The sequence below is a fragment of the Gasterosteus aculeatus genome, chromosome 4 (genome assembly GCF_964276395.1).
Source record: "Gasterosteus aculeatus chromosome 4, fGasAcu3.hap1.1, whole genome shotgun sequence".
NCBI lineage: Eukaryota > Metazoa > Chordata > Actinopteri > Perciformes > Gasterosteidae > Gasterosteus > Gasterosteus aculeatus.
The window spans coordinates 33,892,887-33,905,926 of record NC_135691.1 but is presented as its reverse complement, the minus strand read 5'-3'; the positions used below and the strand labels follow the sequence as shown (position 1 = coordinate 33,905,926).

At 50.2% G+C, this 13,040-nt stretch overlaps 2 protein-coding genes and 1 long non-coding RNA gene across 6 annotated transcripts in view; 2 read left to right on the top strand and 1 right to left on the bottom strand.

The window, feature by feature from the left end:
- Nucleotides 1-979: 979 nt before the first annotated feature.
- On the top strand, nucleotides 980-2,799 carry ascl1a (achaete-scute family bHLH transcription factor 1a). The gene is made up of 2 exons (XM_040175423.2): nucleotides 980-1,889; nucleotides 1,979-2,799. The coding sequence occupies exon 1, from the start codon at nucleotides 1,268-1,270 to the stop codon at nucleotides 1,871-1,873; it is 606 nt and encodes a 201-aa protein (XP_040031357.1). The 5' UTR covers nucleotides 980-1,267; the 3' UTR covers nucleotides 1,874-1,889; nucleotides 1,979-2,799.
- A 1,111-nt stretch (nucleotides 2,800-3,910) lies between these two features.
- LOC120818181 (uncharacterized) overlaps nucleotides 3,911-13,040 on the bottom strand; it is a 34,127-nt gene continuing 24,997 nt past the window's right edge. For all 4 annotated transcript variants that reach the window (XM_078100503.1, XM_078100504.1, XM_078100505.1 and 1 more), the window contains 5 exons: nucleotides 9,447-9,517; nucleotides 9,193-9,303; nucleotides 8,845-8,942; nucleotides 6,230-6,299; nucleotides 3,911-5,419 (listed from right to left, as the gene is read on the bottom strand). In XM_078100503.1, the coding sequence (XP_077956629.1) occupies nucleotides 5,168-5,419; nucleotides 6,230-6,299; nucleotides 8,845-8,942; nucleotides 9,193-9,303; nucleotides 9,447-9,517 (602 nt within the window). In that variant the 3' untranslated portion in view covers nucleotides 3,911-5,167. The remainder of the gene's footprint in view (nucleotides 5,420-6,229; nucleotides 6,300-8,844; nucleotides 8,943-9,192; nucleotides 9,304-9,446; nucleotides 9,518-13,040) is intronic.
- Nucleotides 7,420-12,163, top strand: LOC144406111 (uncharacterized). Its single transcript, XR_013467296.1, has 3 exons — nucleotides 7,420-7,757; nucleotides 7,845-7,942; nucleotides 8,129-12,163. It is a non-coding gene; the product is annotated as an uncharacterized LOC144406111 (long non-coding RNA).

Genomic DNA, 13,040 nt, shown 5'->3' with positions numbered 1-13,040 from the left:
GACTTCTACACACGAACAACACCAGCGCAGTTAGAGGGACGTCGTGCGCAACATGGAAATGTACTCACGAACTTAAACAAACAAACGCACACGCGCACACACACACGCCTGTAGCCACATGCATACAGAAGTGCGTCATGCACTGTTTTATAGTTCAACTCCAATGGAGAGAACGGTGCGCGTCCACGCTGCCGTGTATCAAATCGGACACAAAGCCTCCTCCGAACGGCTTCTGAGGGGCCCTCGGCCGATTTGCGCTTCTCCGTTCCGCCTGTGCGCGGCTGATGATCTGCCTTAATCAAAGTGGAACATTTGACGCACAATGGGCCCTGAAATGAGCGGCGTTCAGACGCGTCCGTGACGCCGACAAAACCACCGGGTTGGAGTCGAAGCCACCGACGCACGCGCACGGCTCCCACAGGCGCTGTCTTTCAGCACCACCGTTTGGCTCTGCAGGAACATCTAAAGGTTGAAGAGCAACACGCGCTTCTCTGTTATTCGTTTTCTTGCAAAGATCTTTACAGATCTTTACAGATCTTTGCAAGCAAACACAAACAACCCTTCTTCAAAAACACAAAAGCCATCGACTCTATTTCAAGAGCAACGCGAGCGTGACAGTTGTGATGTCACTTGTTGGTGTGACACTTTAGAAACGTTTTTTTCTTCTTGGGACATCTTGGACCTTCCGCTCGTCTTAACTTTACAAAATCAGACAAAGTTAAAATGTGTTAAATGATCTAACGCGAGGGCCTTTGGTCACATCTGATATTTACAATATTGGCAAAACATGTTAAATAAACCCAATAAATGAAACAACATGCGGTTTGCGAACATGTGGGTGCGTCTCGGTGTGGAAAGCTTTCCTCTGCGCTCTGCCGCTCCCCCCATCTGACCCCCCCGCGATGGATAGAACAGAGAAAGAAAAAGAAAAAAACTCCCCACTGACTGTTTGCTTTTTTTTTTTTTTTTTTTTTAGCGCTTCCAGTGGCACGCGTCCGGCGCGCGCGCAAACGCACCGGCACCGGGGCAGGAGCCCAAGGTGAATCCACGCGACCGGGGGGCGTGGCTTGTCCCACCACCCGCACGCATTGAAAAGCGGTGGCGTCTGTCCTCGAGGACTCAGAGAAGCAGCGGACTGCCCCCCACCAATACACGCGCGCGTCAACACGTGAACGGCACGAGCGGGACGCACCGCTCCGACACTCGGCGATTCCTCACAAGTTTATGTTTTTTCTTTTTTTTTTCTTTTAAGTTTCGACCTCTGGGAATGGACTTCACAGCCAAGATGGAGATTAACGTCAGCCAGCATCAGCAGCTGCTGCCGCCCGCCTGCTTCTTCTCCTCCGTGGCAGCGCAGAGCGTCCCGCTGAGCCCGAGCGGCAGCAGCCAGAGCAGCGGGAAGTCGTGCTCCAAGCAGCCGAAGCGGCAGCGCTCGTCCTCCCCGGAGCTGCTGCGGTGCAAGCGGAGGCTCAACTTCGCGGGTTTCGGCTACAGCCTCCCGCCGCAGCAGCCGCACGCCGTGGCCCGCCGGAACGAGAGGGAGCGCAACCGGGTGAAGCTGGTCAACAACGGCTTCGCCACCCTGCGGGAGCACGTGCCCAACGGCGCCGCCAACAAGAAGATGAGCAAAGTGGAGACGCTGCGCTCGGCCGTGGAGTACATCCGCGCGCTGCAGCAGCTGCTGGACGAGCACGACGCCGTGAGCGCGGCCTTTCAGTCCGGCGTCCTGTCGCCCGCCATGTCGCAGGGATACACCGGGGACATGAACTCCATGGCGGGCTCGCCGGTGTCCTCGTACTCATCCGACGAGGGCTCGTACGACCCCCTCAGCCCGGAGGAGCAGGAGCTGCTGGACTTCACCAACTGGTTCTGAGCGTCTGTGTAAAACGGTAAGAACGGATGAAGTCAGACGAGCGTCACCGACGCGCCTCCCGATCGGCGGCTAACCGCTTTTCTCTTCCTCCTCTTCCGCTCGCAGACTCGCAGATGGACTCGCTTTCCCGTTGGAGTGCGCTTGGGTTTGTCCCGGAGGAGGCCGAGTGTCCGCACGCAGGAACAAGACGCAATTGTCCTTTTACGCCCGGTGCGCCCGGACCGACGGAACGACAGTGACGGCCTCAAAGTCCCCCGAGGACTCGCGGGTGGATCGAGCCGGAGAGATCAGCGCCGGAGGAATTAAAGGAAGACGGCTCTCCTGACAGCGTGGGAATCCGACACACACACACAACGACCCTAAAGTCTCCAGCATCAACCATTAAAACATCTCCTCAACTATGCTAAACCCAATCACAGAACACGGACCCTTCGGTAAAACCTCCCAGAAACATGCTTCCAAGTCACGGATTTATTCTATAAAATTGTATATCAAACGCTTTTTTTGAAATATATTAAGCTATTTTTGTATGTAAGAGATTTATAGATGTTTTGTACACATCATTTTTGTATATATTTTGTCTATATATTGCGAAGTTGCTTCTATGCCTCCGGCCTGTGGAGACGTGTAGTCTATTATTCTGGCTCTTCTGTTCACGAGGTTCCCAGAAGGAGTTTAACGCTCCGACGTTTTATTCTATCGCACCGACGTGTCTTATTTAATAGCAAAACCATGTTATTGCGTTATGTCATGAAGTTCACAAAGATCAAAACGTATGCAGCTATTGTCCAAACAGACCGCATTCATTGTCTCTTTATACTGCCAGCTCTATATTGTCTTCACATTAACAAATGTTGGAAAAAGAATAAGTCTTATAACCATATTTTCTACTCTATAGTCCAAGAATAAAACCATTTGCTACTGAATTCTTTTCTGTCTTGTGTTTTTTGGGGGCGCATTCAAAGGAGTGGGAGCATCTTTGGTTCCAACTTATGTGGTTTAATTGGAGGCGAAAGTAAGAGGGAATTATGGAGCAATAGAAAGGACTTTACGATGTATTTTCTCTCGAAATCCACGATATAATTGGTCCTTTTAGACAAATGTCCCTCCTCTAACCCTCAATGTCAGTCTCCTTGATTCATTCTTTAAAATCGGACAGCAAACAAAAAGTAAATCTGGCATCACAAACTTTAAACGTGAAGCCACATCTGTATGTGTCACATATTCTGCAAGAGGAAATCAAATGGATGTCAAGTTAACAAACACCATCAAAAAAATAAAACCAAATAATAATAAAGTAGACTCGCAACGCAGGCGTTCTGTAGATAATGAGACTTAGAACGAGAATTTTTTTTTTAATCAAAACTTGTCGGTAAACTTTGAGAAAAGATAAACTCATTTCCTCTTTGTGAAGGAGCAGCACGTCGCGTCGCCGTCGGACTTTGCGGTGACAGGTAGCGCGCGGACACGCGCCCGCTTTAATGAGTGAATGGGGAGCGCGTGGTGGTCGAGTGGAGACACGGAGCTCAATGAGCTGACGGCGTGTGTCTCCTGAGAGCGGCGTGCCGCTGAACACACAACCACCACCACCTGGGAAGGAGAGTGTGTGTGTGTGTGTGGGGGGGGGGGGGGGGCAGAAGTCGTATTACATAAAGTTATTTTTGGTATATTTTCGACAGTAGACTCTTAACAAAAAAAAGAGAAACCAATGCACATAATAGAATGGGTGGGCTGTGGTCATTGTGCAGGATGCGCGTGCGCTCCATCATTTGTGCTCAATGGTGGGTTCATGGACCACCAGGGGCCCCCGAGAGGAGACGAGAGGGACCCTCAAAAAGGTCGAAAAAAATAGTTTCTGACACATGTGTATTCTGAGGAATATGTTTAAGCAACAACATGTTTTTTACTTTTTGAGAAATGTTTTTGATGACCTTTAGGCGTCAACATGTCTTCTATTTTAAAAAAACTGGTATCAAAATCAATTAAAAAAAAACAGCCCACTCTTTTATTAAAAAGGAACAAGATCCCACCTCCAGAAGAGACAAAAGTTTATTTTTCATTTGAAACAGAAGTATGAAAAACTCAAAATGTAAGACTCTTCACTTCTAAATGTGAATATAAAACATGTAACAACTTCAACTACAAAACGTGTCTCGTCAGCATTTTTTATTCCTAAATTTGATTTGGATAAACAAATAAAAGACAACTTGCCAAATAATGTCCAATAAAAGAAGAGGTAAAACGATTGCAAACAACAACGTCTATGCCCAAATACACAACCACAGACTTTTAGTATGTAATTTATATTATATACTGGATTCCTTCTGTTCTGTTGTTAAATATAACAAAGTAGATTTGTATCAAACTTTGTGGAATCATTTTTTTGAAGGACAAGACAGGAGGAATCCAGAGAGAGATTGTATTTGGAGAATGTCTTCCTCCCAATCAGTGTGCTTGAATAAATGTTTTTAGTTACTAAAATGAAAACATAAAGACTCCTTTAAGTTCAATGTTTTGTGATCCATACTTGATTAGAATATTTAGAATAAATTCTTTCTCTAGTTTGTTGGGATTTTAGCAGTCCGGGTCTGTTGCCCTGTCACAGTCCATTACCTTCTCCTCTGTGGCGGCCTGTGGAGCGTGCATGAGCCTCAGGAGAACACGGGCCTTATCTAATTGGCAAAGCTGAGGCAAAACAATGGCTCAAAGTTCATTGGTTGAATATCTCATTGAGTTTCATTCATCAGTGTTGATTAAATTGGATAGAAGACCACGGCAGTCGCAGCGTTTCACATGTTGTTTTCTCCAGAACACCCAGATGTTGCATCTGAACGTTTTAAGGTGAGTCCCGCCCCCTGAAGAGGAGAGCCCCGCCCCCCAAAGAAGAGAGCCCCGCCCCGTTTGGAGGTGCTTTTATTTAATGCAACTTTTTGATGCGTTTAAAGCTTTTTCAAACGGCTGCAACATCTACGGAAACATTTCAGGACCATAGACAGCACTTCACAGCTCCATGAAACGTTAACAGGAACCACATAACAATTTATTAATCAATGAGACAAACATCAAGTGGTTGTGAAAACAAGTTGCAAAAGTTTCATAACGCTCAACGTGCTGAGCTGGCAGTTAGCAGCTAACTGCACGTTAGCATGCCAGGCTAACTAACTAGCTAATAACCAGACTTATCTTTACTAGTAATGTAAAAACAAAACAAATTAAATGAAGGGTTTCTAGTTTCCTGCGTGTTGGTGGATTTAACGGCAGTGACGCTGCTTTGCCAGGTGCCAAGGGCCGAGGTCAGAGGTCGCCGGAGTCATTGAGAGGGTTGGCGATGACCGACTTGTGAATGAGCATGAAGAGCGGCAGGTAGGCCAGGAAGTCCAGCAGGTCCAGGGGGGGGATGCGCTGCAGCTCCAGCCGCACGGCCGCCTCCTGCTCCAGGTGGATGCCCCCGGCCTTCAGCTCCAGAAGGAGCTGCTCCGCGCTGATGGAGCCCCGCTGGGCTCCGGCGTCTCCTTGCTGCTCCTCCATGAGGAACAGGAACAGTTGCTGCATAGTGATGACAATAATATTTGTCATACATAAAAGGTGCAAAAAAACAAGGCAAACCGGCTGTGAACCCCCACTCCCACCCGTCCCCCCGAGCAGCGTGCGGGTGCAAACACGATATCGTGTGCGATTCTCAGCCTCAGATTACCCGTTTCTGGTCCCGTCCGAGTGCACCTGTTTGCACAGTTAATGCAGTGAAGGTGATAATTGCGGTGGTAGGGTGAATAATCCCTCTGGAAATCAGCCCGTTCTCATGTTCCCCCTGCCTTTCAGTTGCTCAGCACTTCCTCGTGTGAATGGGGGCCGCCGGGCCTGGTCGCGGGCGGGCCAGCTGGTGGGCCGGTCCGGTCCATCCGAGATGAGCCGTGTGTCTCAGGCTGATTACAGGGCTGGGCGGAGCGGACGGCATGTTCGCTGCTGGGCACTTTAATGAGATTAGGGCTTTGCTAATCTATGAAAAGGGAAAGGGACCCCTCTCTTTCTTCCTCCGGCCGGCTTCCCTCATTTCTATGCATGCGGGCTGAGTGTCTTTCATTTAAAAAAAAGAGAGAAGCTGGCTTTACAAAGCATGCTTTGGAATTGCTCTTCAAAGTGTTTACCAGTATTTATTTCATTATAATTATACCCGCGGAGCCATGAAAGAGGGGTGGAGACGGAGTTTGTGGCATGAATGTGACTCATGTGAGAGTTAATCTGAGGTTGCGTGGAGCCAAGTGCACCTTGTGAATGCAAATTCAAGAGCACGGGGAACCACTAGCCAGCGGACGCTTAAGAGAATTTGGGGAAATGCAAACCGAACCTTTATGTTACCTTCGCTTTGAAGAGCCTCACTTCTAACGAGCGGAAGTCCATGTCGGTGATTAGCGATCGCATGAACTCACTGGAGGAAAACAGCAGAATGAGTTAGTTAGTGGGTGAAAGTGTGAGCACAGTTAAAACATGTTTTTATCAAGAATGAGATCTTGAGCTGGAATTCTACACTTCCCATAATGCAACTCAATGGCGTTTCACTCTGGTCAAAGCCAGTTTGTAAACTAGGATTTCGGGAGAAATGAAAAAAAAAAAATAATGCTGACAAGTGTTGTTTTTAAACTGGAAGCCTTAATTCCTCCACACAGGCTTGTTGGCGATGACAATGACGGTTGTTAAATACTTGGGTGGCCGCTGTTTGGGCGGCGGGTGATTTTTGGCGGGTCAGTGCGGCGCGATGTCGCGCTAGCAGAGGAGTGACGGTAAAGTGTTCTGAGCCCTTTGTGGTTGCTCACAGTTGCCTGGGGGGGGGGGGGGGGGGGGGGGCAAACAATGCGCGGGCACACGTGGACGTCCCGCCACAGTAACGGATAAAAACTGCTCTGGTTTCGGGGGCTGTGTGTGTAGGGGGGGCGTTGGGGGGGGGCGAGCTGGGGCAGGGTGAGTGGGGGTCAACGGGGGTTCGTGAGGAGGTTAGAGGACACGAGCAGACCATCGATAGCTGGTTCCGCTGGGGCAACTGGAGGGAGACGCGAGCTCTTCTAACGAGCGGCGGTATTAACGAGCCCCTCCTCGCCGCGCGCTCAGCGACCTGCGAGGGGGAAGGACAGGCCGCGCGCCGGGCCAACGAGTGCAGCGCACACGCCCGAGTGCTCCCCGCGCCGCGATTTGGCAGGCGGCTTGATGGGGATGCGGCCAGACGGGGCAGCTAATGATCATTAATTGCACTTGGTTTGCGGTAAAAGAGTCCAAACGGCGGTGTGCCGAGGACACTGGCGTGACGGCGGCCAGCGTCCAGGGGCGACCGCCGACGGGCCGCGGGGAGGATTGTAGCAGGTTTAACCCATTTTCCTTTGTCAGGCCTCCCCCCGGCCCCCGCTGGGGTCAACACGGGACACTTCGCGCTTACGCAATGCCCAACATTTTGGCGGCCTCCTCGCCCGGGGAGGCGGCGTGTAACCCGGCCGGGGGGGGGGGGGGGGGGGGGAGTGGAGGGACACAAACATATCCTGACCTAGTTTGCTCTGACAGAAGCCAGGAAGAGTTGTTTTGGGAAACTTTTGAACGCAGCCCTGACTCGGCGAGAGGGAAGCTCTCCGGAGGAGGAGGAGGAGGAGGAGGCGGGACCCGCGCTGGCTCATCGCGTACACGCTCTCACGGCGCCGTTTGGGAAACCCTGTATGGCAATGTGCTTCTTGGCAGATCATGTGACTTTGCCCTGAGGGAATGCGGCGCCGCGTGAGCACAATGCCACGCGGAGACAGATGGGCCCGAGTCGAGGGGGGGGGGGGAAACGGCGCGGCACAGAGGGCGAGAGGTGGGCAACGAGAGAGCCGGAGGGAGTGACGCACAGTTGAAAAGAAAAGAGGTGAGTGACAGGGGGGGGCGGCGGGGGGGCAATTAGTAGGAAGTAAAAGAAGAGGACAAATAATGATATATAAACTCGCCTCCTCAGATTTCAAAGCCCGAAATGATCAGAAAGGCTGATTGTGTAACTACTGTTGCAGCTCAGCTCCGAAATAGGATTAGAGGCAACCGGATTAACTGAAACAGGTAAGAGGATCAATCTGGTTCAGTTGGGATGAGGCGACAGAAGGATGCCATTGTTTTCTCCTTGTTTGGGAGGCGGCGTTACGAACGCTGATCTCCCCTCTTATTATTCAAATGGCAAAGAGGAGTTTTGTGAAAAGAGGTTTAATATGGTCATTCATTATCATTACTATAATTGCCTCCATACAGAGGAGACACCCTGGTCTCTCCCTCCCTCTCTGTTGCCGGGCGGAGCAGGCCTCCTCCAGCACACCACACAAAGGGCCGGCCGTAAATCAGAGGACCCCGCGACCCTGACCCTGTCCTCGCTGAGAGCCAGCTCTCACTCCGGGGCGAGGCCTTGACCCTCGCAGACCTCCAGAGCAGTCTTGGCTCCACACACTCCTGTCTGTAGGAAGCTGTGCACCCCCCCCAGGGCAGAAAAAATAGCGATGTGTGTGGGAATCTGTGGCGGCATGCGGGCCATAATGCGGAGAGACGAGGACGCCAGGGACGAGATCAAAGCAGAGAGAGGTCTTCTGTCTGCACGGGGGTCCGACGGAGGGACGCAAAAGGAACAAACGTCGAGGCCTCCGAAGACCCGTTTCCACGCGCGCACCCTCAAACGTCCCGGTTTGAGTATTCAATTCAACGGGATTCAAAGCGGAAATAAAACCGCTGACGGCTGAGGAGGTGGAAGCAGCAACCGTTGTGTCGTTTGGTTGCTCGGCGCCATAACTTTGACCTCTAAAGTCATCAAACGTTTGAAGAGGCCGGAAGAAGCGGATCAAAGGAGCCCCACACACGACGGCAAAATCGCCGGAACAAATTTGCGCACACACTCTTATTCTTTTTTTTAAATTTTTTTATGGCGGGTCAGGGGCCTCGCGGAGGAGTTCACGGCGGGTCTGCCGCAGGTCACTTACTCCATGGCCGCCACTTTCTGCGCCAGGCTCGCAATCACAGCAAAGAGCCTGAGGTCCACCAGCCCATCTGTCACGCTGAAGTCCACCATCTCTAAGATCTGGGACGGGCAGAGACAAAAAAAAAAAAAAGGACACGCATAAGTAGTCGAGGCGGCGAGCGTGGCCACGGAGATGACGTCATCGGCACCGGTTGACAAGGGAATGGACCGAAAAAGACAAAGAGGTGTCTCCAGCATCCTGTGGACTCTTAATCTTAATAACGATGAGGCGAGAAACATTCTTTGGGAAGTCGAGACTAAAGTTTGAGGGTGAGACTCGGTCAGAGCGACTCGGCGTGCGTGTGCCGACCCTGTAGACGTAGATTTCTTCTTCGTCGGACAGCCGCTCCGCGGGGATGACGCTCTTGAGCGCGAGCAGAGCCTGAAGGCAGGATATGTAGCCGTCATCATCAGCGTCCTCCTGCCAGGAAAGATCATCATCATCATCATCACCTTCATCAACCAGAGCAGTGGTTCAGTTTAATTCCCCAAAGACGACGACATATTACAGTGAGTGACAGAGAATAACCCCGACATAAAGGGCTTGAATGCCTTTTCACTTACTGCTTCAAAAGCCCTTTTGTACTCGGCCAGCTTCTCCTGACTGAAAATGCAATACTTTGCCAAAAAGTCAACTGCAAAGAGAAGAGGAGACAAAGGCGAACCTTTAGGGCCACACATTGCTGCATCACGTTTTATTCCACAGCACAGATTTGCAGCTCCAGAAGCACGACGAGCTTCTCTGTGTGTGTGTGTGTGTGTGTGTGTGTGCAGAGTGGATTAGAGCAATATTTCTCTCCTCCGGTCGCTGCGGGGTCACGGAGGAGGGACAATGCAGGGCGAGTGGTTCACAGGGCGTCCAGTTGGCCGTGGTCGGGGGGGTCGGGGGGGGGCACTTGGCTGGAGAACCTTTTTTTTTCTTCATAAACACAGAAAGTGAGATGAATGGAAGCTATAAGTTGAGCGGACGAGAGCTGGAAATGAGACACATATTAAAAGAAGGGAGCGGTTATTATTACTTCTTATTGCAGGCGGCAGTTTGTTGACCGGCAGAAAAATGAACTGAAACTGTTTTGTTAGTAATTTAAGTAAAAAAAAAAGAAAATGCGTGACAACGGTCTAAACGCAGCGCTTCAAATGAGATCATTTGAGTGATTTTCTTTGTTGGTTTGTTCAAAAACGAACTTGTAAAAAAACATTTTTTTCTGTTTGACAGAACAAACACTAATGAAGAAAATAATAAATATGGATTAATTCCTTTAAATTAAGTGTGAATGACAGAAATAAGCCAAAAAGGTAAGTAAAAAAATCTCCAGAAGTTCCAGAACTAGTTCTTTTATATTTAAGTGTTGTGAATCATCAGAAACCTTTTTTTGAGCAGAAAGTGGCGCCATTTTTAACTGAAATGTAACGGCGAATGTCTGCACTATAAAAACAATGTCACAAACAAACAGACTCACCCATGAGTGAATATTTCAGCAGGCAAATTTGTGAGGGAGAGTGACTCAGGAGAAAAGGCGGCAGAGGGATTGGGTTGGGGGGGGGGGGGGTAGAAAACGGGGGCTTTTAAGCTGCTGCCACTTCAATTTAGGAGATGAGAGTGAGTCTCCTGAATAATGAATCTATTCATTGGTTTGGAGAAGAAAGAGGAGCAACAGAGTTGATATCGGTCTGGACTTAAAGCTCTGCACCGCTGGGGTTTCTCGGCGATAGCAGGGGGGCTGTTTGGATCCGCCATTTATCAGCTTAGGCCTAATCGAAAGCGGGCCTTCTCCGGACCCGTCCTTTCACATGCAAAATGTTACACTCGCATCCCGTCAACTTGACTCGTTAAAGCGTGATTGATCAAAAGAAAGAAAAGGAAAGAAAAAGGAAACCCCGCGGGCCGGCTCGCCGCATCTGTTTGCAAATATTCCGCGATTTGAGAACCCGAGCTCAGACCTGAAGCTGGACATCAGCTTGTCCGCGTGCCGAAAGTGAAACGGCGCCCTTTGTGCAGAGAGAGCGGATGGCTGCAGCTCCTCTGCCCCCCCTCCCCCCGCCCTCCACCCCACCGGGCCGAGCTCCACTGACCTAGAGGAGGAGTCCGCCGCGACGACCCGGGCCGCTATCGCCGCCGCGCTCTCTGCTGGAGCCGCTCAGGTGGGAGACGAGCTCCTGCCTCACGAGTCCGGCTTTCCACAGGTGGAGGCGCCCCGTCACCAGCAGCCCTCCATGTAGTGTAAACTTACACATCGTGGTTCAGTTCAACGCAGTCCAGCACACGGGCTCTAACTGTGATACGAACGGTGGCTTTAAGCAAAGCAGAGTTTAAGGAAGTTCAACGTCGGCTCTGACCACAGCCTGCCTGGTCTTGTCTGCAATACAAGTAACCCCCCCCCTCCACACACACACACACACACGGTGGTGCTGCAGGAGGTCGGGGGGTCCTTGTCTGAGGGGAGCACTCCGTCAGGGAATCAGCCGGACAAAAGGTGCAGCGGAGTGAGAGATTGAGGGAGGAAGCGAGGGCGGGTGGAGGAGCGGGACAAAGGCGAGGCAGCAAAGCCTCCTGCCTGATAGCCTTATCTGATTCCACTCCAGCGCTTGATGGCTTTTTCTTTTTTTTCACCCCGCCTTTAGAGCGCACAGGTTGGGCCTTTGGTGTGAAGCCTAGCAGAAAATGTTAATCAAGAGAGGGACTGTGTGGAGAAAAGGCGAGAGAAAGGGGAGAGTCACTCCGCGGAGGCCGTAATCTGTAATGAGGCCGAGGCGATTCAGTTGCAATTGAGAGAGGAAGAATGGGGGCCGCGATGATGATGATGAGCGGGGAGGTTCGGGCCTTTCACTGGCGTTTGTTTTTTGGGGGTTTTGTTCCCTTTCTCTGGCGCAGCCGCGGGTCACGACTCATTTAACGCGGACGCCGTCTTCGACGTCTGCAGCTGACGGATGGACGTCTCTGGCCTCCGAACGCTCATCTGTGCATGATTTATATCTCCTTGTGTGACCTCCACGCTTTTATCTGGGAATGTCGAAAGAGTCAGATGTGCTGTTAAGACATTTTAGAGCCTGAAAATGTAATATTTGAAAGCTTTTGTTCAATAAAAATAATTTTTCTGAAGGGAGTCGAATAAACGTTTAAGGAACGTCGGTTCTGTTATAATTGGTATATTTTACCATCCATGTATGAACAAAAGCTGTTGTATATCTTTTTTGGATTTCTTTACATAAAGAGTGAGGAAAATTCTAAAATTCTAATAAAGACCTTTGTGGGGTAACGTGTTATTAGTTTGTGTAGAATGTATTTTAAATCGTGCCCGACTTCACGGACTTGGCTGGAGACAATGTTTTAGTATCGACCCCCATAACTAATTTGCAACTGATGCAACGTGTGACACACACACACACACACACACACACACACACACACACACACACACACACGGGTCTATTGTGCTCTTTAACGAGTTCCCCTTGTTTGTTGCTCTTTCCCGCTTAATCCCAGACTTTTGTTTCTGCTCCTCATCACACCGTATTTAGTGCTCCATAATTCCTGTAACAAAGGTCACATTCAGCGGTGGGGCGGAGGTGACCCCCTTTTTTTTGTAATGGCAGGAGAATGTCAGCGTGCAACATGCCCCACATACGCGGCCCTAACATACGTGATTAAGAGCGGCGATTTAGAGCATTCACACGGGCGGAGATGAGCAGAACCTCGACGGCAGGTGAGGGAAAGCGGTGCTGTAGAAATCTGCCGCCTCGACGGAATGAGACAGAAGTGTGGTGCTGGGAGGCGAGGACGCGCCATGTGACCCGGGCAGGCGAAGCCCGGCGCAGCAGCACGGAGGCGTCGGACGTAGAGATGGAACCTTCAGTGAACCAGCAGGAGGTGCAGTGGAAGTGACCGAGCCCATTGAGTACAGTTAACTTCATATTTATTAATGATTTAAGCAGCGTTGTGTAGAATAGAATGCAGGTGTGTTTTTTTCTGTTGTCTCTTGACATTTAAGTAATCAGAGCTGTAAAAAAAAAAAAGGATTAATTCTACTAATTATTCCAAGTCGTGAAACAATACGACATAAAAACTGGGGGGAGTAAATTATTTTGAAAATGTCTTACACCTGTCGGCTGAGTTTATATTCTTCACCAAGGGAACTAAAACAAGCGTACCCAACCGCA